A 25,534-nucleotide genomic window follows, 5' to 3' on the forward strand; every position below is an offset into this window, starting at 1 on the left:
ATCAGAGACTCTGCTGGTTTTATTTAACGGCTAGTGCAAATGTACACAGTGACAGTAAAGACATACTGAAAGCCTTGACAGTCAAGACTTTGTCATGTAAAAACTGCTGTAGTGATGAAAAATAAGGATTTGCTTGACAAATACTTGATTAAGTTATTTATGGTTCAATATGTTTAGAGCAGATTCATATCCAATACATTTAATTCATAGATATGCTCATCATATAAATAATCAAACTAAAGTTATAAGGCATTTAAAGTCTGTTTAAAAACAAAAACATTGACAAACATTCTGGAGCAGCCATCTCTGCAGGACAATCTGCTTTCAAAATGAATGGACACCGTAACACAGACACACAAAACATCACACTGTTGCCACAGTGTGACACAGTATTCAACATTATTACGGTATCAGAATTGAGAAAACGTAAATCATGGCTTGCTCTAATCAGAAGAGTCATAAAAAACATTCAAATAAAAACCGTTGAGTGCTTGTTGTTCTGCTTGAGAAATACGAGTATGACCCTGATTTGTATGATCCTGAGGGGATATCTGAAGAAATCAAGTATAAGAAATCTGTATAAATGTAAATACTATTCAGAAACTACATAGCCAGTTTATGTTCTGCTGGAATACACACCTTATTTACAACTATTGTACCTCTCCCCAACATGACAACAATTAAAATACTTTCTTTAAATAACTTCCCACACCGCTCATTCGCTGCTCTTTTGTTCACATTTTCATTCACTCTTGCCTTGTTACCGTACAGGCGCCCTCAACCAAATGTTTTTAAAAAAAGCTAAAATTATACAATGACAGGAAAGTGTTACACACACAACAGTGAGTCAGCAGCTGGCAGATGAAAATTGTTTTTTCTACATGACATATCTGTTGAAGTATTTGATCAGTTCTGTTATTTAGCTTTGAAACTGGATAAAAGATAAATCCCTTTAGTGTAACAACAATGAAATAAATCCTGTTGCTGGCCTGAACGCTTTCCCAACACGAGCCTACTGGGCGTCCATGAGCATGATGTGCACAAACAGTCCGGCAGAGGGGATGAGGTCATCTCTTTTGTTGAGCAGCGGGACTTGCCGATATCCTGGGGAGAAAAAAAGGAAGTGAGTTTTAGCTTTGTCAGCAAAGTCAGTCAGGCAGAACCACTTTATACACTGCATGGACTGAAGTCATGTGTTGTCAGCAACTCTTGTCACACACAAGATTCAGATGTGTTATACTTAGCTGGAGGACATATTAATTATATAAGATGTCTGCTGTTAAATGCATTTTGAAGGCTAAATGTTAATGCTCAGCAATGATGTTAGCCGAAGTTGCTGGATATCCTGTCTTAGCAACTGCATAAAAAAATATCTATGAAATAGTTTAACACCTCGATGTTTCTGTCATTCACCCTCATATTCACCCACCCACTGTCATTCATAGTTGAATTAGGGTTGGGCCGATGCCATCGTCCATCGGCGATGCAGAATTCGGCACAACACCTGCTCAACGTCATGATGTCTGTCAGCCAATTGCATGCACCTCGAGGGTGATAACGCTCATTTATATTGAGAAAAGAGGTGGATTCAAATCTCGGCAGGTAGCGTAGTCCTATGTTCTGCCACTTCTTTAGGTCCTTTTCAGACACTTTGCTGTGCTCATTGATCAAACGCGGTTATCACCACATATATTTGCTGAATGTCAAGGAATGGTAGGCTACTTCTACTAAGTTTATTAAAATATAGACTTCAAACGTTTATATAATATGTACTTTGAATCATTTATCATCACTGATGAACCCCACAAAGGATATTATAGCGTTTAAAAGCATTATTTGGAGGTGCATGCAATTCTCGGAAGGCATGCAAAACTCGGCATAACATTGTGATTGTAAAACCACCGTCCCCCAGCAAAAGAAATCTCAAATTTTCACATTGTACCACCCTGTGAAAGCAGGTTTTAATGACCACTAACATTCTTATCATTGTTTTTAAGTAGCCTACCCTATGCTTTGCACCTGCCTCGGATTTCTCTTCTCACCACACTCTGACACACTCATACACACCTACAGTTCAGGTAAACACCCTGGTTTGTCACGCTTCTCTTTGCCTCTGTCCACCCGTCTGCTCCAACTTCTCCATCAGCAGTATGTTTTATAAAGTTGCCTAAAAGACTGAGAACTCGCCTTTTTTCCGTAGCCTATATTTCCACCCGCGATCCCTTATCATGGCAGCAGGTGAGCCGCACGTTGGCTTAGGCCTATTAATGACGCAGCCTATCAAACAAGTGAAACCTCTGTGTATTCACTGTTGCTTTACCCAGTCCCTGCATAAAATATCCACCACGACTTTTAATTTAAGTTAATAGTCTTCCAATTTTTTTTACCGAGTGAAGTAGGCCTATGTGCGAGAACACATGCAAATAAGATGACTGCTGCCCGTGCGTGCACCCAATGACATTGTCCATCCCGATCTTTCATTGTAGACATATTCCGATGGAAAGTTTCTAGACATCGCCCAATGCAGTGTTCAATGCAGCTTTTACGTGCCTGTAAAATATCCAGCGCGACTTGTAATGTCATAGGCCACCAAGTTTTTAACCGAGTTAAGTCTGTGCAAGTGAGGACATGCACATAAGACGACCGCTATCCACCCCGTGCGTGCGTGCGCCCCCGATGCCATCGTCCATCCTGATGTTTCAAGGTATGACAATAATAAACATAGGCCAACAATGTGTGACAGTGAGAACACAAAAAAAATAGGATGTGAACTGTATTTTATTAACTTAGTTAATCAACATGTCCATAACTTATTAACTATAAATAGGCTAAAACAAATGCTTTGATACAATTTGATTGAAAACAGTGGATTAGCAGTAGTAGCTTCATGTGCAGTATTGGAGCATGTTAGGCCTACTTCCTTTTATAAATGTTTACTAGTCACAAGCACAATTCTCGTTCAGCACTAGTGTACGAGTCATTCTGCTACAGTGAAACTATGAAAAGAAAAAGCTCACTCCTAATGAGTTCCACAGAGCACCTGTTCTTGCAGAGAAATTGCTGATGAACTTCAGTAATTGTAAAGGGTTTTGGTATTTTTATGATTGGTCAGTAAATATATTTATGTATTTATTTTTTCAGTTTTTATTCAGCCTATGGTTATTTCTACAGTATTAAAGGATGCAATTCTATAGATTGGTTAAGCAAAACACATAGTTGTTTATGTTCTTCACATAGTCACTATATTTTGATAATTAAATGTGTATTAAATAGCCTATATCTTTCTCTTATCTCTTATTAAATTAATGCTTATGTGTCTGACCTCAACCTTAAAAAACAAATCATACCATAATGTAGGCATGTGATTCATTTACATTGTAACAATATTTCTTAACAAATAGGCAGCATAAGAAATCCATCATAATCAATCAGAAAATGAGTACGTTTGATTAAATCACTACACTGGCTCCACATGCTGTCACACATTTAACATGCCACTGTGTACCACACAGGACACTGACCAACAAGTTGTGCAGTTTGGCTTGACACTCATCAAGTAGGCTATTTGATTTCTCCCACTCTCATCATAGTCGGTACTTTAGCATCTGCTTTCATTGCAGAGGGGACGCGGGGAGTTTCTTGAGCTGCCGCCGCCGTTTTTTCAACTCGACACCCTGCCAAGAGAACCTCTCTTATCTGACACAGATTGGCCCTGACCCTGACGGTATTAATCAAACCAACAACGTCAGCGAAAATTACCCAATCAGGGGTAGAAAAGGATAAGTTTTCACAGAATGCGGGGGGGACGATTTGCCTTTGATGCTGAAAAACTGCGTCCTGTATTGATTCAAAAGGGGACGTGCTATTTAGTTCTCAAATACGGGACTATTCTGTATTTTAAGGGACGGGTGGCAACCCTACTTCAGTCCACTTCAGTGCTTCATGCTGTTGGAGCTGGGGCTTCTTACCGTTCTGTACACTGGTGAGCGGTAGACAGTACTGCGCGATGAAATCATTATGGGATGCTTTGTCAAAGTCCTCCACCACAAATCGCACCATGGCCAGCTCTGGGACGTGGATGTCAAACTGGAGACTCTCATTCCACGCGGGGTTGAACCCTGCAAGGATGGATTATTGTTAGCAGAGAATTCAGGCATGGAGCAATTCAGTGTGTGTCCATCTCTCTGTATGTGTGTGTGTTATGCTCACCATTGTTGTCAATGTGGGGTGTCTCCTTGCTGGCATTGTCTGCTGGGACACCATAAATCTCCACTCTCACCAGAGGGTCGACGATGGATTTGGGTTTGTCCTTGTTGAGTTTGGGCAACTGCTGAGCTGAGATCACCTTTTGTATTGGGATATGAAGCACAAACACAAAAATGTAACAATACAAATGTGAAAAAGAAAAGAAAAGCTTCAGCTACAGCAAATGTTATAATTACAGAAAATGTAATGCACCCTTGTGGAGCTGTTTGACCTGCTGGCTTGCAAACAATGTAGGTAACTTTTTTTTTTTTTTTAAGAATCGCCTCTGCAAACGTTTAAGGTGGATTCAAAATACTTGTTACGCCTCGAGGACACACACACAGGGATGTAAACATAACTTTGTTTGTTCAAAAGGAAACTCCACATGACGACTTCAACCCTAACTAAGACATATCTTTCAGGTTTAACCTCAAGTAACTCTCACCATGACATGAAAGGTCTTCTTTTGCAGCCAGGGCCCGCTGGTAAGTGCGTTGGGATCAAACTGAGACGACGGGCTTCTCAGGAATTCAGGTTTCAGGATGTAGCCGCAAAAACCATTTGGTCGAAACCGACCCTGGTTTAGCTGCATCTCCTTGTGGGGAGTCTGGAAGTTCAACGCCACTAAAAACCACGTCAGCGAGATAAGGGAGAAGAGAGTGAAATCATCATTTGTGATATAACAATAACACTAAAAACACCAATGGCTGGATTTCTGTATATTATTATGGGACTGTACCTATCTGGCATCCGACGTTCCACATGGGCACTGGGTTATAGTTGGAGGAGTCAGTTCTGGAGCCAGCTGGGTAGATCCGACTAAGTTTGTCCATGTTGTGATGGATGAAGCCAGTAGCTACGAAAGCACATCAAAACACCAATGCTTTAAGCTTTTTTCACTCTCCACTCCGGAGAAGTCACAATCACGTTTGTTGTCTAACTGGAACTTGACAGTGAGGTGGGTATGTGCCGTGTTTACCTGAAGTCTCAGCCAGTTGGAACGCTTTGCTCTCCTTGAAGGACGACATCTCATAGAAGGCCTGGTTGTTCTTGGAGTGTTCAAACGAATTAAAATGGACACTCTTGCAGTAGATTACGACATCTGAGAGCTGTTTGGCAAGTTTGATTTTTTTTTTCTAAAAGACGACAGGAAAGAGGATCAGTTTTGTTCATTCAAAGATGATATTTGAAGAATATATACTGTATATATACGGTATATATATTTTTTAATTACACTTAAGTAGTATGAACTTAACACACCTTTGGTTTGCCCTTTTGGCTATTCTCCTTACAGTCTGCAGCCTCATCCTCCTCAGACACATTTTCGTCCTCTATGGTGCTGTCATTGTTAAAGGCAGCATCCAGTTTGTTCAGTCGCTTTCCCTTGATGAGGAACCGGCCCTTCAGCTCCTACACAGAAACAGACAAAATGTGTTTTATGTGTTGTCATGCAACTCGAGATACATATTATGCAGTAATGTGGAACATAATTGCTAAATGCAGGAAGGCATATTGTTATTTTTTCAATGTCAAGGCGCTTGTGTTACTGGTGTCTTCTAGTCACACCCTTTCATTGTTGTGTAATGCATAATTATGATTTCATTTGAGGCTGACAATGCCAAAGGCATTCAACCCATGGATGCCACATTTGAACAGGGCTGCCCACAAGAGCTTGGGAATGTCACTGAAGGATGATCTGACGTGCAAATCCCCTCTTTGTGTGTCTCTCCTATTAATGAGAAGATTTTTCAGTTCATCTGGGAGTCATAGATGTCTTTACTAGTAAAGATATAAGGTTTAAAGATGGAAATATATAAAAGGAAATGGGGGAAACAGAAAAGGAACTAAAGAAAGACAGTAAAAGAAAGAAATGCCAGGATAGGCCAAACGGCTATTTAAAGAGAGGCAAACATTTCTGAGAGAGAGGGGAAGGAGAGTGTAAAATGCAATCATGAAGTCAATCAATATAATGTTAAATGAATGTGTGCTTTCCTTGCACGCCTTGTGTACAGACACTAAATAGCCTATGTACCAACCTCTATTCACACAACTTAAATTCCACTGGCTCTTACCATGCAAGGTGTTTTCTTACAAACTGCCGAGCCTCACAGTCAGATCTTGTAACAAACGTGTAAAACGTAATTAACAACTGCTCTTAGCTCTTACTAAGACAAGCTAATATAACGCAAAAATCAAGCGCTTGTGTACGGAAATTATCAACACACAGAGGAGGAGCAGAGGCTTGAGATTGATGCTGTTTTAATTATGTGTTTATTTAGAGTTCACATAATGAGGGTGGGTGTTACTTTAATCTCATCAGCTTCCTTTCCAAGACAAATCTAAAAGTCAAGTTAAAGTTAATAGGAAATTGAAACCAATCTGGCAGAGCGGTTCTTTAACTTGGAATTTTTAGGTGTGATCTTCCTTTGGTGTTTATTTGGGAAGGTATTTACATTAAGGCTCTAAAGATTGTGAATGTTATTTGAATCAGTGAGCTGACATAAACCAGGCTACACACCTCAGGTGAGGGGAAGTTTGTGGGTATGGTGGTGCCCAGAGGCTTTCTGACCAAAGCATCACCCAGGATGGTGATCATGTGATCGGCCATGACCTTCTGTTGTTCCAGGGTGCAGTGATTCTCCAGAGACAGGATCACTGGGTAGTCAGACGTCTGGGAAAAGGAAAAAAGCATTCATTAATTTTTTATTCCTTAATAGCATGAATGAGTACAACAGGAACAGAAAAAAAATGCAATCGTCAACATCAGCAGCCTGATACATCCTGTCCCACAGGGAATATACAAAATCTCACATACTTTGAAGGCGTATTCTTTGATGGCTTTGATGACGTCTTTGAAGAGCACTTTAGATGTGAGTGTATAGCCGTGGTAAATAACAGGCTCGCCATTAGCCCCATCCCAACAGTCCAGTTCCACACAGCGACAGCTCTTCATCAGTGCTCTGCATGGACGGAAAACCTTTGTGAAAACACACCTCTGGCATCACTCCTGCCCTTTTTACATCTCAAGAGGGTTTAAAGCTACTTTTTTAAAGCCCAGGATTTATTGAGGTGGATTAACACAAGCGTAGAGACTACTACAACTTTTGTGCATCTATCAGTCCGACTATAAGTGGAGGCTGGTTGTCGCAAGTATAAATATTAGGACGTTTAGGATTTCACTTTCTTGTAATACTTTTGACAGTTTAAACACAATTATGTAGCCAGCTCCCTTACTACAAGTATGAAAATGTGATATTTCAATGCAGACACATATAACAAAAGAAACTGAAAACACCAACATGTACAAGCTCTCATCCATTCAAAGATATTACTGTTGTGCACTAATAAATTACAAAGATCCCTGCATGCAAAAATTGCATCTCAATCAAAACTATTTTTCAAAATCTTTTATTTGTCTAATTGGCCTAAATCTCCAGTTGTTTAGATGCAATGGAAAGGTAGGAATTTGCTTTTGGTTCCTGGTTTACTTCCTAAGTTTAGTTCATACTATATCTATCTATCTGTCCAACATAAGCACATCTAGTTGCCAGTTATGTACAGTTGGTTGGTAAGACTAGTTACTTTATGTAGGCTTCTGTGCTGCTGGGTCCTTTGAGTTGGTCTTCCATCAGGTACGTGTTGTGTGAGGAGGAGATGTAGTAATGGTTGAGCGGCTGGTGCATGTCCTGATAAAGTGGTTTCTGAGCTGGTTTGAAGATGGAGGTATCTTCGTGCTGCAGGTACATCAGGAAGCCATCTTTGGTCAAGTGCTTCTTCTGCTTCGCTGGATGCCAGAAGACAGACAGACACGATGGATATGATTCGTGGAATGTGAACTACAGAATAAAAGCAATGATAATATGTTCCCATAATTGTAATGCACACCTGCCAGTAAACCATGTGTGTAAAACCCCTAATGACTAATCAGTTTTGTTTCTGAGTTAGTCCTACCTGTCCCATCCATCTCATATTTTTTAATTAGCTTGAGAGCGTCCTCCATGGACACCTGCTCCCTTTGCTCATTCAACAGGAAGTTCAGCAGGTCTCCGGCACTCATCTGACCCTCTGTTTGAGCGTACGTCCCATAAATCTCATCTATCTCCTTCCGGTGCGTCAGCTCATCGTAGAATTGCTTGATCTCTGCACCCTCCAGGGTGCCTGAATTGGACGTGTCACATTTCTATGCAACAAGACATCAACGAGATATACTAGATTTTAAGTTTGATGAACTACACATTTTATGGAATGTATATTGATCTTTACATGTAGATACAATGGCTCCTTGATGAATTTTATGAGAGATTCACCCTGAAAAGTTGCTCTGCATATTGGCTGTCCACCTCAATGTTGATCTGTCGCATGAAGGCCTTCACCTCCTTCAGGGTCATCATGTTGTCGTGATTCTTGTCTGCTTTCCGCATGCATTCGAAGATCCAACTGGTATTTACATGTAAGGATTTGGTTTACACGTATTCTAGCCAAGTACACAACTCAAGCAATCCTTCAGATTTTGGAGCAGATTTAAACTAATAAAGAACAAAACAACCAATCGGGTTCTGCAAGAGTACCAGAAAACACTTCTGAGAAACATGTATGCAAACACATTTCCCAATAATAGAGTTTGTGAAGGATACTGCTCACTGTTCTGCTGGCGGTTGAGGCTGCGTATGTATCTCGTAATCTTCTCCAGGCTGTTGACCCACTGCTTTGCCTCCACTCCACTGCCTGCCATGAGGTCAAGATTTTTCTTCTTGCCTTTGAAGAAGATGGAGAAGCACTGATCTTCATCACCGGTGTTGGTGTACTTTTTTAGCCCTTCAGACTGACGGCCCAGGCGCACTGAATCAATGTCATCAACGGGGACTGTTTGGAGAGAGGAAAGAGTTTGTTAGAGATACAGGCCCTTGAGGCGAGTTTGCAGGGATAAGCCCTCAAAACACTTGAATGCACACAGAGAGAAGCTAGAGAAAGACAATATTACACTTGAACTTTGAGTTAGACTACATAATAAAATAAAAATGTATGGTTATATTTATTTTATTACTAGTAATATGTTGTCATTCATCATCAAATTTTCCTGTAATTCAGTCTTCAATGAAAAGAGAAAAACTAGTTGCACACTGAAAATTGTTTTTACATCAAGGCTTCAAGTGCTTTTTCTCTTGATTCACTATTGTATTATCAGCACTGGTAACAACTGTCGATGGTTTTATTAGAACCACATTCTCATGATGCACTGAGTTCCTCTCTCCTGCTCTTCTTCTCTGTCTATATGCATTCTTATTCCATTAATGCATGTTTAGCTCGACTTCACCCCAGTAGTTTTGTGCTTTCTCATCTTTCCTTCTGTTGCTTTCTGCAGGTGTTTCTGCCTCCAGAGCTGCAGGGTCTGGATCTGTGGTAGCAAGCCACCTACTGTTCTCATTCCTCCTGCCCTCTCTCTCTCCCTCCGTCCCCCTCTCTCACTCAACCCAACCGGTCAACACAGTAGGCCGCCCACCCTGAGTCTAGGATCTTTCTCGAGGTTTCTGCCTGTTCAAAGGGAGTTTTTCCCTTTCCACTGTCGCCAAGTGCTTGCTCATGGGAAATGTTGGGTCTCTATAAATAATATTATAGAAAGGGGCCCAGAGGGCCAAAGAATAGATACCTTTGGTGTGAATATAATTTAAAAATATATATGGTTATTTATATGAAAGGAGGGGAATGCATTTTCCCAGTCACACAGGAATGCCGAAAGAAAACATTTGTAGCTCAGAGGAGGGGTAAGATAAAAAACAAAAACAAAGTCACACCCCAGCCACGCCCCTCCTCTGAGTCACTTAGACAAGTCAGTATCTTGTAGACTTTTTTTCCTAATGGGAACAACACAACACAGAGCGCCACAAACTGTTTTTACATCTTATCAACAGGAAGGCTTTTGTTTCTGTGTGATAGCTCACTGTTATGTGGTCTTCACTCACAAGGCACTAGACAGAAAACATATAGTTTCTCAGCAACAAATGAAACACCTAATATCACCTTATAAAGTTGTTCTTAGCAAACTGTTATTGCATATTAGTGCAGATTTGCACATATATCGGACATGCAGCAACATTAGCATCCACCTGGGCTGGTGTCTAAGGCACATGATGAAGGTAGGACCAATATTCACTCTCCTTTTAGCTCTATATTAATCTCCAACAGCTCCCAAGGGAAATCTGGGTCCTTACCTTCCAAATGAAACACTGCGTTAGCTAGCCACCAACTTTGTCTGTCTGCAGTTTGGTGCTGGACAGCACACAGTGGTTATTGTCAGAGCCGTATCACTGAAACAGCTGACTGCCGCTGGAAATAAGGGCTGTGAGAGTGAACCAAAACAGTGAAGTTGTGGGCCATAAAACCAGAACAAAGAGTTTAAAGAGCTAGCAATCCCTGTACATGTAGTCTTTTGATCCATTGTTAATATAGAAATACTGGTTGGTCCAGCTTTAAATGTGTAAAGACTTTATACAGTCCAGCATGACTGACAATATTTCTATTCCCAGAGAAGATGAATGTGTAATTTGTTGTTTGCTGCAAAAACATCTCTTATCTCATGCAGAAATGATAAATACATTTTAGAGATCTGGTGTGTGGTCATGATATATGACCAATGACGTCTTTCTTACTCAATACCCAGCACACAGCTACCAAACATGTTATAACAACGGCACGTCAAACCAGAATCTTCTTCATCACAAACTTAACTGAGCAAATTCCACATAACAATCCAAACACAGCTTTCATGGAGATTTAATTACTGCACTCAACAACAGTTTGATGCAATCTTTCCTCACACATGGGCAACACATGCAATCAACATTTCTAGAATTAAATGTGTTGTATCAGACAGCCACACAAACATACTGGCAACAAATACTGAAGGTCTCTGTTCACCACCAGCTGTTTTTACCCGTTCATTGTTTGGGGGGCCAGCTCTGTTGTTGAGCACTTAATGTACAAAAGAGCATGCATGGCCCCACATGATGTAATCACACTAAATTATTGCCCTTGTAACAAAAAAAACAAAGACCACAAGCTTAGCTAAGAGGCCATTTGGTGTAGCTGGGTTACAATCACAGTGTTTCTACCCTTTAGGTCTCGGAGTTGGAGATGAGTCTCGGAGTTCTGGGCAGACATGTGCAGAGGGGGGTGCAATGGGTGCTTGAGCACCTGCCCTTTTGCTCTTTGATGCCCAAAGTGCCCCTTTTTTCAAACGCATAATTTCCTTAATTTTATTTATTTTTAAATTTGTAAAGGCCCTTTTATGAAGGCCTGCCCAATCAAAGTATCAGTAAAATGAATTAATAATAATTTCTCAGTAAATAAAATGACCCAATTGATGACCTTTCACCTGATGACCTCATCCGTGACGAGCCCTCCCGTTCAGACACCGTTAGTGATTCAGCAGCACTGCCTACAGGACACCTTTGATTCTGCCGGTAAGAGGGGTTTGCCGTTCTGTGAGCGTCTCCCTAGCTGTCAGCCTTGGCAGTGGCTGCAGTATTACAGCAGGTAGTCACAGATCACCTCCAGTAGTATCAGCAACAACACAACAGCAGCAGCAGCAGCAGCATCCATAGCAAACCCTCAACAGCAACTGTTCCCAGTAAGTTATGTCATTCCACAGTGTTTTAAAGCTAGAGTGGGGTATTCCCTGTTTCTTTCTGCGTCACAGCATTTGCTGATGTATCGATACACAAGTATCTGTATATGCTTGTCAACAAGGAATACATAACGATATATTTCTATGTCAATAGTTTGAGAACAGTCTTATTTAAATCCTTGTTCAATGTGCCCTTTTTATACTTTGAGCACCTGCCCTTCCAAAGGTCTCTGCACGTCCCTGGTTCTAGGGGCAGGATGGATCTAAAGGTCAGACTACTTGAAGAGAAAAATACAACAGTAAGGCGGCAATGTGGTGAAACACATCAAAACTCGGGGGTGTGCACTCAGCTGAATGATGAACCCAGCTCAACAGACCACTGTAGAGGAATTCAGGGTTGTGAATTTGGATGGTTTTCAGAGAATCCCATCTAGAGAGCAGAACCACAATGTCCAAGTCATGTTATCCGTGTCACGCCTGCATTGCTTAAATACCAGATATAATTTCACACAATGAGATTATTGCGGTAGCAAGTTCATGCTGCTGTTTCTAAAACGCTTAGTAGTGAAGATGTTCTTCAGATGAGGTGGGAGGTGGGAAAATAACTTTTGGAAATATTTTGGAATGGCATGCAAAACAAAAAACACCTCTTACCCAGTCTGTTAGACTGGTTTGAATATGATCCCATAGATACTGTTTAGTCAATTTCTTATCTGATAAGACTTTATAAGATGTTTATGAATAGAAACTGATGATTTGATTTGATGCATTGTCCATATAAAAATATTAATTGTAGCCATTAATTGTAGGTTTATTTCATATAGACTAAGGTATTTAGGAAAATATTAAATAGCATAATAGTAGCATAATGTACATAGTTCCACATAGAGATGCATAATAATAACAATGGATGTGGTAATAAAATAAACATAAAAAAAAATAATAGTAATAATAATGATAGCAATGGTAATAATAATAATAATAATAGGACTGATAATAATAATTGTAGCAGGGGGTGTCGAGCAGGAACATGGGGGCAGCAGGAAGCCCGAAACCACAGATCCAGATTCTACAGCTCTGGAGGTAAAAACACCTAAAATAAACAGAAGGTGATAGGAGAAAGAGATAAGATAAGATAAGATAAGATGGTGCCTGACCAAGAGCTTTGTAGGTGAGCAGAATGATTTTAAATTGTGGTTCTTGTTTGGACTTATTCGAGCAGCCTGATAATAAGGAAATGCAATAATAATCATTTTAAGACAGGATTTGCCTGATTTTTGCAATACTACTTAGGTAAAAAAAAAAAAAGGCACTCTTTGAAGGTGAGAGTTAAAGGACATATCCTGATCAAAGATAACTCAGAGATTCCTTACAGTGGTGCTGGAGGCCAGGGCGATGCCATCTAGAGTAACTATAACTTTAGATAATGCTCCTCAGAGGTGTTTGGGGCCAGGTACAATAACTTCAGTTTTGTCTGAGTTTAACATAAGAAAATTGCAGGTCATCCAGGTTTTTACATCCTTACGGCACGCTTGAAGTTTAGCTATCTTAGCTAAGATTGGTTTCAACTTGCTTGATTGTTAGATATAATCATCTGCATAACAATTAACGTTTATGGAGTGTTTTCCTGATAATATCACCTATAGGAAGCAAATATAAGGTGAATAGGATTGGTCCGAGCACAGAACCTTATGGAACTCTGTGACTAACTTTGGCTTTATGTTAACGAGGATTCATCGTTAACATGTACAAACTGAGATCGATCTGATAAACAGGACTTAAACCAGCTTAGTGAGGTTCCTTTAATGCCAATGTGTATCCAACAAAGGTTAAAATCAAGGGCAACTGGACTTGGTTGAAGATCCAAAGGACTTCTTCAGTTCTGACTGACTGGCAGGGAAACTCAGCTATTTAACCTCAGTGGGGTCGTTATCCCGGGTCACCGATACCGCTGGTACGTTAGTGTTCCTTGTTGCTGTGACGACAGTCGTTACAGTCGTTAAGACTACCTGTGGCCAAGACTGAACGACCATCGTTGGTATCTTCACCTGAGGTCAATAGGTTACGTTTGTTGAGTTTCCTGGGAAGTGATGAAAGGACAGCATTGTAAGTGGGGGATAAGTGGTGGTGTAGACCCCCTCCCCTGTTCAATGACGGCTTCTCAACCCTGGTGTAGATGGCTTCCTTGACACCTCACCACGTCCAAAACTCTATTGACTTTGTAAACAAAGTTCGAGGACTAAAACTGGATCCAGATGAAACCATGGTATCCTATGACGTGACTTCTTTGTTCACCTGCATCCCCACCATAGAGGCAGTAGAAACCGTTAGGAAACGGCTAACACAAGACAACACCCTGGACAACAGAACTAGCCTCAGCCCTGACCAAATCTGCAAATTACTCGACCTCTGTCTAAACACCACCTACTTCCAGTACAACGGTGGATTCTACAGACAGAAGCATGGCTGTGCCATGGGCTCACCGGTATCCCCGATTGTGGCAAACATCTACATGGAAGAAGTGGAGAATAAAGCCCTCAACTCCTTCAGAGGAATAGCACCGAGCCACTGGTACAGATATGTGGACGACACCTAGGTCAAAATTAAAAGCCAGGAAGTGCAAGCCTTCACAGAACACATCAACTCTGTGGACAGTAACATCAAGTTCACACGAGAAGATGTTCACAACAACAGTTTGGCCTTCCTGGACTGCGCTGTACACATTGAAGAGGACAGGAGCCTGCAGATTGCACACACAGACCAATACCTACTCTTCGATTCACACCACCCACTGGAGCACAAGCTAGGGGTCATGAGAACACTGCACCACAGAGCAGAAAACATACCAACAAACGCCCAAGCCAGAGAGAAGGAACAAAACCACCTGAAGGGGGCACTTACAGCCTGTGGATACCCTAAATGGACCTTTGTGAAGACAGCCACAAGATCCAAGAACAAAACTACAGGGCAGGAGGAAAAGAAGGTCAAACGCAACAACATTGTGATTCCATACGTGTCTGGAGTATCAGAGAAACTCAGGAGGATTTTCAACAAACATAACATCCCTGTATTTTTTAAACCCAAGAACACACTAAGACAGATGCTGGTCCACCCCAAAGACCGCACACCCAAACACAAGAAAAGCAATCTAGTGTATGCGGTCCAATGCAGTGAGGAATGCACAGACCTGTATATTGGGGAGACTAAACAACCACTACACAAACGCATGGCTCAACACAGAAGGGCCAACTCCTCAGGTCAAGACTCTGCAGTCTACTTACATCTGAAGGACAGAGGACACTCGTTTGAGGACCACCAGGTGCACATTTTAGACAGAGAAGATGGATGGTTTGAAAGAGGTGTCAAGGAAGCCATCTACACCAGGGTTGAGAAGCCGTCATTGAACAGGGGAGGGGGTCTACACCACCACTTATCCCCCACTTACAATGCTGTCCTTTCATCACTTCCCAGGAAACTCAACAAACGTAACCTATTGGCCTCAGGTGAAGATACCAACGATGGTCGTTCAGTCTTGGCCACAGGTAGTCTTAACGACTGTTGTGGTGTATAACATATGTGCATCTGGCCATTACGTGTATCCGGCCATTACAGTTTAACATAATGCTCTGCAGCTGGTAAGAGGGACAGTGAACCCTTATGGGGAAGTAATGATTGATGGGTGCAGTGTTAGGGGAAGTAGAAATTAGGTATAAAGAGATTAGTGTGTATAAAGAGATTAGTGTGTATGAAGGGACTGTACCCTTCTGTGGTGTCTAATAGATGGTTACACTTATTTTACAGCACTGTGCCCTTATATGGTTTTTAGCAGAGACCTAAACATGTCCTATATAAGCTGTGTTCGTTGTACAGAGAGACAGAGTGGTCATCGGGCTGGGTCACTCTCCAAGCTGCTGCAGAGCTTGTAATTGATGCTGAATTCTTTGATGTAATAAACTTTTATAATCAAGAACAGTGTCAAGCGGATTTCTTCTCAACACATCATCGCAGCATTATCGTTCGGACACCACACTGTAACGACTGTCGTCACAGCAACAAGGAACGCTAACGAACCAGCGGTATCGATGACCCGGGATAACGATCCCACTGAGGTTAAATAGCTGAGTTTCCCTGCCAGTCAGTCAGAACTGAAGAAGTCCTTTGGATGAGGGACGAAACGTCTTCCAGTATCTTCAACCAAGTCCAGTTGCCCTTGATTTTAACCTTCGTTGGATAACTATGACCTGGATGACTGAGAATCCTCATAGACATCAGCCTAAATATAAATCAGCTACAGCTGTTTCTAAGGTTCCAGTTATTTATATGAAAGCAGGGTAATGGAGATAGTTCATGAAGTCGTTAGTACTGAGAGCTATAGGAATACATGGCTCAGTATAAATGATATCCAGCACTACATGCATGTACAAACATCAAGTCAACTTAATTTTATTTGTATAGCCCAGAATAACACTGTAGGTGTGTCTTAGAGGCCTTTACAATATGAACGGCATATACGGTAACAGCCTCTTTTCTTAAGCCCCTTTTCCACTGCATGGTACCTGCTCGACACTACTCGATTTTTTTGGTTTTCCATTGTGGAAAAGTTGTACCTGTACCTGCTACCAGGTATTTTCTTTCGTATCACCTCTAAAATGTGACGTGAAAACACAGCAGACTAATGATTGGTCAGAGAGAATCGTCACTATTCACTGCATCCTCATTGCGCGCACCTGACAGAGGCCAGCAACAGAAAGTTTTATATTTTATCATTTTCGTACATTATATCATCACTAAATCCACTTCTGAGAAGTTTTCAGGTGAGAAATCAGCTGTGTAGATTTCGAACATTGACAGTTTTACGAAAAGTGATGGCAGAACAAAAATGTGCTTGAAATGTTTGGAGTTGAGGAGCTCCGCAAGTTGCGGCGGGGGAAGCCTGCAGCAACCTGCAGGAGAGGCTCACGAGGCCGTCCACTCACAGAGCCCTCTGGTCCCAATGTCATACAGACCGCTGCAGCAACAACGGCAGAGGAAACTACAGCTGTAAGGTTTTCATACCGCTTATTTGTTTTTACATTCTCAGTAATGTTCAAACTTTTTAACTTAAATAAAGAGAAAGCTGTACGTGGGTCACTGTTGTGTGTGTGTTGCATTGAACATTACAGTCGCAGCAGTGGTGTGTGTCATTGATATGACGACCAGCTACATTGAGGGGTACTATCTCTGGGTACAATCTGCAATGGCAAATGGAGGACGGCCAAACTGAGTCGAGTCGAGTCAAGTCGAGGCAAGTTGAACTCATACTGGTAATGGAAAAATGGCATTAAAGCCTCGATTTGGAGAAGGAAAAAAAGGGACAAACCTCAGCAAGAGCAACAGAGGAGAGATTCCTCTTCCAGCAAAGAGAGAGAGACATGCAACAGAGAGATAATGTGGAGAAAACAGAACAACCATAATATGATTACTCATTGGAAAAAAATCTAAACCTATATAACTTTGTGTTTTGCATCCACTTACATCCACTGCTTCAGTAAAGCAGACCAGCAGATGAATCTTAAACAAAAAGTGGTTAAAAACAAGCTCTCTTATCTTATGCCAAACCACTTTAGAGCTGATTAATATCTAATATCACTACCATGTCTGTATGGGGACTATAAGAAGCACTGCTCTGTCTTTTAGTGTTTGTTTAAGGTTCAGGCTCAGGGCAGAGGTTATCAGTCACGGTAGTAGCAGCAGCCTCCGCCAGGATGGGAGGGAGCTCAGAGCTACCCGAGGCCCAGAAGATGTAGAAATGCATTCACACCCTAACAGGGAATCACTGAAACAGAAATCAGAGGAGAATAATCTCTCCCACACACACACACAGACAAACACACAGACAGAATTCACACTCGAATTTTCCAATCTGTGTTTGGCTGCAGTATCTGTGTGAGTTGTTTCCATTTCACCACTTCTTACATATTCTGGAGCACTAGTGGGATTTAAAGGGTGTGTTTGTGTGTGTATTGTTGAGATCTAAAAGAAGAAATCTAAGGTGACATAATAATAGCAGAAGGATGTACAGGACAAAAAGACAGGGGGATGAACTAGCCTGGGTGAAACAATTTAACAGAAACTGGGGGTTTTGGAGAACTCCCATTTCTGTGCATTATGTAATTGAAAAACCCATCTAGCTCACACATATTACCCAGTAGAAAATGACACTCACAGGTCTGGTTTTCTCTGAATGCTTTGTGGGACTCATGGTACAACGTCGCACAGTCTTCATGCAGTTTGAATTTGCGGTTCTTCTTCCAGGATTTCGAGCGGATCTTGACCAGCTCCCCACCCTTCAGCAGGAACTCTAGATCTGCATCTCCCTCCAAACCTGCAGGAGTGGAGAGAGGTCACAGACAAATCTTAGAAATTTAGATGACTTAAAATGTCAGATGCATTAGCAAGGTGTGCCTCTATAGAGAGAAATTATAGCATTGTTACTAAGGGAATATAGTGTTAGTAAGTTTCCAATACACTTCAGAAATGTTTGGCAGGTTTCCATTTCCTTAAACGGGTTCTCCAGTAAGTCAGTGTTGCACTTCCATAAACTTTGGGTACTCACAAGAGACAGATTTTAAAAAAGAATCATAGCAGCGAAAGCTGAGCTATCCTGACTTTTAGTCCCTTATTTGAGTCAGGCTCCAAAAATGCTGGATTCAAATGAAGGTATTTTTGCGTCTTTTTAATGCAAGCAAAAAAATGTTTTGAGAGCATATTTATCGGACTGCAATCAAAAATCAAGTTTGTAATTAAAAATAAATAGGCCTTTTTTGTGTCACAAAAGTTTTAATTGCCATCATGTCATATTATTTGATTGCAAGTCAAAAAGTTTTCCTTGTGAGTCAGAAAGTTTTGCAGGTTAAACCGTTTTGCTAGTGAGAGAGTTTTGCAAGATGAAAAGTTTTACGAGTCAAAAATGGTCAAAATAAGAGATTCTATTGGTGGGTTTGACTGACCAATCATAGGTTTGCATTTACCGCATGGCCACGCCTACAATCCCCTCACTTCGGCAGGCACTCAGCTCTACTGGAGACGGAGTTAATGTGTTACAGCTATGTCCAGCATGGTGGACAGAGAGCTTAGGAAGCAACTTCACCCTGCCAGACATCTCTTGGTCTGGCTGGCTTATCTCCTTCTTTTCCCCTCCTTGCGAAGAAGTGCACCATTGAATGTCATCATTATCCACAGTGGCAGCAGCAGCATGGGGGGGGGTGCAGGGTGAAGCTGGTCAACATGATGGAAGACCTGCATCGACTTTACCTCCAGCACCATGGCTCGAAGAACTGACTTTTTTACTTGCAAAACTTATTAACTTGCAAAACTTCACCCTGCCAGACATCTCTTGGTCTGGCTGGCTTATCTCCTTCTTTTCCCCTCCTTGCGAAGAAGTGCACCATTGAATGTCATCATTATCCACAGTGGCAGCAGCAGCATGGGGGGGGGTGCAGGGTGAAGCTGGTCAACATGATGGAAGACCTGCATCGACTTTACCTCCAGCACCATGGCTCGAAGAACTGACTTTTTTACTTGCAAAACTTATTAACTTGCAAAACTTATTAACTTGCAAAACTTATTAACTTGCAAAACTTTCTGACTTGCAAAACTTATTAAGTTGCAAAACTTGTTAACTTGCAAAACTTTCTGACTTGCAAAACTTATTAACTTGCAAAACTTATTAACTTGCAAAACTTTCTGACTTGCAAGGAAAACTTTTTGACTTGCAATCAAATAATTTGACATAATAGCAATCAAAACTTTTTGTGACACAAAAAGGGCCTTTTTATTTTTAATTACAAACTTGATTTTTGATTGCAGTGCAATAAATATGCTCTCAAAACATTTTTTTTTGCTTGCATTAAAAAGACACAAAAATACCTTCATATATCCGCATTTCCTATTATGCAAGCAACAGCACCTTTTTGCTTGACCCTCCCTGCCCTCACTGTAACACTTAATCTGCTATGATTTTCTTAGTTTTGACTTGTGTCGCATTTAACTTTTTTTACGAATTTAATAACTCCCGAAAGGGAGTGAAATGTGAAAATATTGAAAGAGGATTTATTTGAGGATTTAGATCACAACAATGGGGCAGGGGAGTGTTACCTTTTCACAGGCCGGTACTCCCAGAGTAAGTTTAAGTGTGAAATCAGGGTTGTTGACATCTACTGAAAGACTGATTCATAATTCATGAATCACAGGACCATGTTGGCAGGACAGCGTATGGTTTATTTGTTTTCAATCTGTGCAGTTGTGAACTAATATTGGTATTAGTCAGTGTAAGTGGGTGGGGCTGGACTTCGCACACAGTTTTTGGCATTGCACAACCTTAAAATGGTCGTCAAATATAATACAGAGCAGTTATGTAAATGGACAAAAGGAGAGTAATTAACATCCTCTCAGTAAGCAAGGCATTTGAGGACAACTACATTCACTAGGACTGTGACAGGGTCGTGGGCAGGGCCACAACAGACATTTTCTTTTTCCCAGATCGTGCCACAAACTCACAGAGGATGTTTATGAGCCTCTGGCCTCAATGAGGCACAGAGGAGGGCTGGATTCCAGCGGCTCCAGAACTGCCTCTGCTCAGTCAGGCTTTCTGTCGGCAGCTTTACTCCTTCAGCTTTACTTGTTTGTCATCTCCTTTTTCATGTAATCTACTTCACCGTGAAGAAGAGGTACATGCTTTCTGTCGCCCACCAGCTTTATGTTATGAAAAGAGAACAGCCACATCTAGGTCTCTGGTCCATAACTCATCCCAGATGACGTGAGTCACACTGTACTTCTGAAGGGAGTTTATGAGAATCAGAAGAGTTTTCTTTTTTCCTTTTTCTTTTTTCAGATTAATCTGTTTCAGGTGCATGGTTGGATAAGAAATTATTTTGAACCTATTGCAGTGGTTACACCCTATGGGGCAAGCTGACACAAGAAGATGGCAAGAATTTAGGTAAATGACAGAGAGTGATGACCCTATAGGGAAAATAAGTAGTGATAAGAGTTCACGCACAACCTGAGAGGGAGTCGGTGTCTTGTCTTTGAGTACAGAATAATACTCTGCTTTTTTTCCAGTAAGAAAATCAGTTTGTAAAAGTTTTTGAGATTTGAGGAAACTTTTCACAGACAGATGCCCCAAAAGTCCCATTTATGAATGCTAAATAAGATGACCAAATAAGATGGTGTAGTAGGCCATTATTATATTAAATAATGTATGTCAGCTCAGTCCCCTTCATCTGTGACACCACAATGGTGGAACAAGCTACCACATGTCATCAGAGGAGGTGGGGGAGGTCCCTCTCTAATGTCAAGAAACTCTTAGAAACTCAACTCTTCTGAGAACACGTTCTCTTATAACACCTCCAAAACCTAACCTCTAACATGCACTTCATGTGCTCTTCTTCTTCTATCTCCTTACAATTCTCTTGTATTGATTGCACTATTTTGTTAACTCCTACTTCTTTCCCTAGGTATTTACCCCACTGATGCCATACATACTTTTAGCTCTTACTAGTATTGTCACTTGTAGATCTCTTACTATATTGATGCTTGCATGTTGTTCCTCAAATATAAGTCACTTTGAATAAAAGCATCTGCCAAATGAGTAAAAGTAATGTTATGTAGGCTATGAATTGAAGGTTGAATATCCTCATATATTCTGGGTGCTGCACTGCTGAGGAAAAGGGGGACTGATTATAAGGGGCCCTCACCTAAGGAGGACCCACAAAGATATTAGAATGGAATGCGGCAGATGCGAGGAGGGGCCCAAAGACAATGCCCATGTACAGGGTCCACAAATGTGTCTTATGCCCCTATATTGTCTTGTAATAGCCACACTCACTGACTGCAGTCCAGTATTATTTGATCGTGAGCTTTATAACAGTTTGCATGTTATTGCTCTGCTTTCCTCTCTTTCAAAATGAGTAATAAATCATGAAACTATGCTGCTACACTGTGCTAAACTCAGGTTGCACAGAATGACAAGAGGAAACACCACAGAGGAGTTCCTCTCTGTCCATTAAACTCTGTTTAATGTTCGATGTTTGTCTCCCCTTTGAAAAACAGACAGGAGGGATTTTCAGCTGCCTCCTCTGAGATGTCATCGTGGCAGAAAGAAATAATTCACTGCTCCAGGAACGAGGAAGTTATTATAGCCTATTGCCTATTTACTGCACAACTTGTTATAACCCGCCTAGGGACTTTCAATGGAAATCAGCTCATTGGCCTACTCCGGCACATTTACACTGATGTTTCCACTGAAACGTTGATTTATGTGCATTATCCTGGTAACGCAAAGGCTTGGTTACCACGCAGAAACCCGAACGTGCGACATATCCTGCGAGGTTACATATGATCAGTGATTAATGCTGACAAGAGATTAAAACCCTCCAAAATCCAAGATACCTTAACGTTTGGTGTGAGCTTTGCTGGCAAAACAATCAGAGCGCGCGTCATTAATGCTCCGCACACAAACTCGCGCACAGTTACACCTTTTGGGAAACTTACCTATGTGTTTCCCATTCTCCTGCGCAACTTTTTTCCTCTGCTCCTGGAAAACCCGTTTCTCGGAGTTTGTCCTCTTTTTGCTTACACAAGACATCGTGGAACTACTTTTTTAAAAGTAAAAAAATAAATAAAATATCCGGTCGCTGTTAACTCTGTCCTACGTGTAGAAGAAAAACACGTAGTCCCCCCCCCCCCCCCTTCATAGGGCGGGTCTACACTAATCTGTAGCTCTGTTTGTTTATTCTCTCCAGCGGTGCACAGCTGTGTTCACTCCGGTGAGGACTTTTAACACCTCTAGGGGAAGATCAAACGTTATGTAGTAGCCTCAACTTCTTTAAAACGTATTAGTGTAAAAACACACATTAATGTCAGTGGTCCGGGACTCCACTGATTGGCTCCAATGATCGATTCAGGAATTTTAGAGAAACGCCGTCAATCTTAGTTCGTTGCCCCAATGAGGAAACTCACTCCAGGGATGATTTCTCGTTGCTTTAAGAAAAGAAAATACCATTATAGGACAAATTTTGACTTTTAAAGCATATAGCATTGCCCTAATATGCAGTTGACGAGTCGTTTTCTTCTGACTATTTTTTTGCTTCCAATCACAATTAGCCTAGTAGACTAAAATCTCGGATATGACTATCATGAAATAGTGCCATCCTATGGTGGATATTTATTTATTATATATTTTTTATATATTTATTTATTTTAACTGATTTAATTTTGCTCGTTTGAAACGTTTGCAGAAGTTCATTGTGAAACATCTACTGCACTGGTGGAGGATATCCTTTAAAATCCGCGTCAGTCACCAAACGCTCATTATGGCTGTGCTTAGAAAGGACATCTTCATGCATTCGTGTTCACGCAACTGGCAACAGAAGCATGTCAACAAACAAAACCACTGCCCGTTCCCTGAATATCCGGACGATACATTTGCTTCAACGCTTCAGCTGAGCACTTGGATACAGTTGTGGCAGAATTTATTAGGCAGTGCAGTAAATCTGTAATCTGTGCGTCACCACACATCAACTCACCGGGTAGCACAGCTGTTCCATTTGATTCCATTCTGATTTCAGTCAAAATAAATCACCATGCGCCGGGCTAAAGTCCTCTTCTCCCTCAGAGTAGCGTCTGCTGTATGACAGGAGTGATCACAACCATAAGCCTTGTCTGCTTGTCCTATGTAGGAAAAACCCAATCCCAGTGTAGCTGATGTCAGACCATCGGGCTCTTAGCCGTCCTCAGTACACACCCCCTGCAACACCGGTCTGACTAGTATAGGCCTACCAACCACACCATGTTTGCACTTAACTTTGATTCAGATCCCTGCAAACAACACATTTGGATGGAATTCTACCAACATAGATCTACTAAAAATAAACCGGTAGAGGTCCAATGCAAACACTGATAAGACCATGGGGCTTTACTATATGTGTATTAACTAAATGTTGTGTTTTTTGTGGCTTGGCTGGCACAGAGAGAGTGGTTTGATTTATTTAGGGTGTTGCCCCAGTGTGGGACAAACATGCCATTTACAGTTTGAGGTGTGGTCTTGCCTCTCCTATACACTGCACAGTTAATGTTCTGGGTGTCATCCCTGTACATCACACCATGTCTGTAGTCATCATTATTGTATACCTAAGGTCTTCATGTTATCTAGGCTTAGTGTCGGCAGCTAAAGGCATCAATGTATAGTAGACATTTCAACCATGTTTTGCTGAGAGTTGATTCAAATGAAAATATGTGCCAGAGCAGCAATTCAGAGCTACATAAGCAGGTATTTCAGGTTATCGTGCACGCCTAGCCCATCTCTTGTGAACACAAAATGCTCTTTCTTGGCACTGGTGAATTGTTAGAGAAGTGCTTTTGTTGATGTTTTTGGTTGGTATCACTAAGATCAATATCAGTATCAGTTTCTGCCAGCAAGCTCTGTCCTATGAACTTTAGCGCTAGGGCAAAGTCTTGAGGAAAAAAACAAAACTATCTCTGGAAAACCACGAGGATCTACAAAGTGAGCTCAACAATTGCCTCATTGAGAATCCCAAATGAGCATCACATGAGCTGATCAGCTCAGTCAAGGATTTTGTTGTTTTTGCACAAAGCTCTACAATGCTTTCAAAATACTGTACATGACACAATGTGTTGAAACCAAATGTCAACCTTCCAGTTTCCTATGGAGATGGAGGGATTATTGGGTCAGAACTAAAACTAAAAGTCGAATTCGGAAACTAAAAGTTGAAATCAAAAACTAAAAGTCGAAGTCGAAAATGAATTTGGTATTTAGGATTGGGCATTTAGTCATTTAGCCATTTAGGATTGGGCATTTGGTATTTAGGATTGGGCATTTTGTATTTAAGATTGGGCATTTAGTCATTTAGGATTGGGGATTTGGGGATTTAGGATTGGGATTTTGGGGATTTGGGGACTGGGGTTTTTGGGGATTTGGGGATTGAGGATTGAGTCATTTATGCAAATGAGGAGGCGTGACCCAAAGGCTGCAGGGAGGGTTTGGAACGGCTGAGGCACAGAGGCACTTTATGGACTGCAGGGGGAGCTGTGACTGCCAGCACACTGCCATGAAAGCCAGCAGAGGAAGTGAGCAGGGCTGGAGGGAGAACTATCATTTATAATACCATAACTAAAAGTGTACAGCATTTCTGTCCATGTGGCCTCACATACAAAGTCAGCAGTGAAAGGAATGCTATCCATCTGACGAGAAAGCAGCGGACAGTACAGCAGGTAAGATATGATAACATTAGCAAGTTAGCTATATTAGGCTAACTGTTGCTGACATGCATGAGTTACGTTACTGTTGGAACATGCAGGTTTTAAATGCGGCTATTAACCCTGCTGTGGGCTGTGTGTATAAACTGTAAAGATAAGGTGTAGAAGCTGTGTTTCTGGGTAATAACACCATGCTGGGCAGGTGACAGGTGTGTGTTTGTGTGCTCTGAAAAACATAATAGCGCAGATATAAAGTATTAGCCGGCAGACCTAGTACGGTTTTGTGATACTTTTGCTTTTTGGTATTGTTTAATTATGTATTGTGCTACAGTGTCCTGTACACAAGCAGGGCATTGTTAAAAAGTAAGTGTTAGATCCCACTTTTACCACAAGAGGGAGTATACTGTTAGT

General features: G+C 41.3%; 1 protein-coding gene across 2 annotated transcripts; it reads right to left on the reverse strand.

Moving 5' to 3' along the window:
- Positions 1-23,600, reverse strand: LOC119910244 (1-phosphatidylinositol 4,5-bisphosphate phosphodiesterase delta-1-like). 2 transcript variants are annotated; one of them, XM_038728748.1, is made up of 15 exons: positions 23,434-23,600; positions 18,075-18,233; positions 8,880-9,108; positions 8,553-8,682; positions 8,197-8,425; positions 7,828-8,029; positions 7,061-7,205; positions 6,764-6,916; positions 5,506-5,655; positions 5,225-5,381; positions 4,985-5,101; positions 4,691-4,869; positions 4,210-4,345; positions 3,969-4,118; positions 1-1,104 (listed from the first exon to the last, which is right to left on the reverse strand). In XM_038728748.1, the coding sequence occupies exons 1-15, from the start codon at positions 23,462-23,464 to the stop codon at positions 1,013-1,015; spliced, it is 2,259 nt and encodes a 752-aa protein (XP_038584676.1). In that variant the 5' UTR covers positions 23,465-23,600; the 3' UTR covers positions 1-1,012. The 2 variants fall into 2 exon arrangements, with proteins under 2 accessions (XP_038584676.1, XP_038584667.1); XM_038728739.1 differs by lacking the exon at positions 23,434-23,600 and adding an exon at positions 22,400-22,569.
- Between the last annotated feature and the right edge of the window lie 1,934 nt (positions 23,601-25,534).

Source organism: Micropterus salmoides, unplaced genomic scaffold (genome assembly GCF_014851395.1).
Source record: "Micropterus salmoides isolate LMB-PRFRI ecotype aquatic unplaced genomic scaffold, ASM1485139v1 Ms_hic_scaffold_1, whole genome shotgun sequence".
Lineage (NCBI taxonomy): Eukaryota > Metazoa > Chordata > Actinopteri > Centrarchiformes > Centrarchidae > Micropterus > Micropterus salmoides.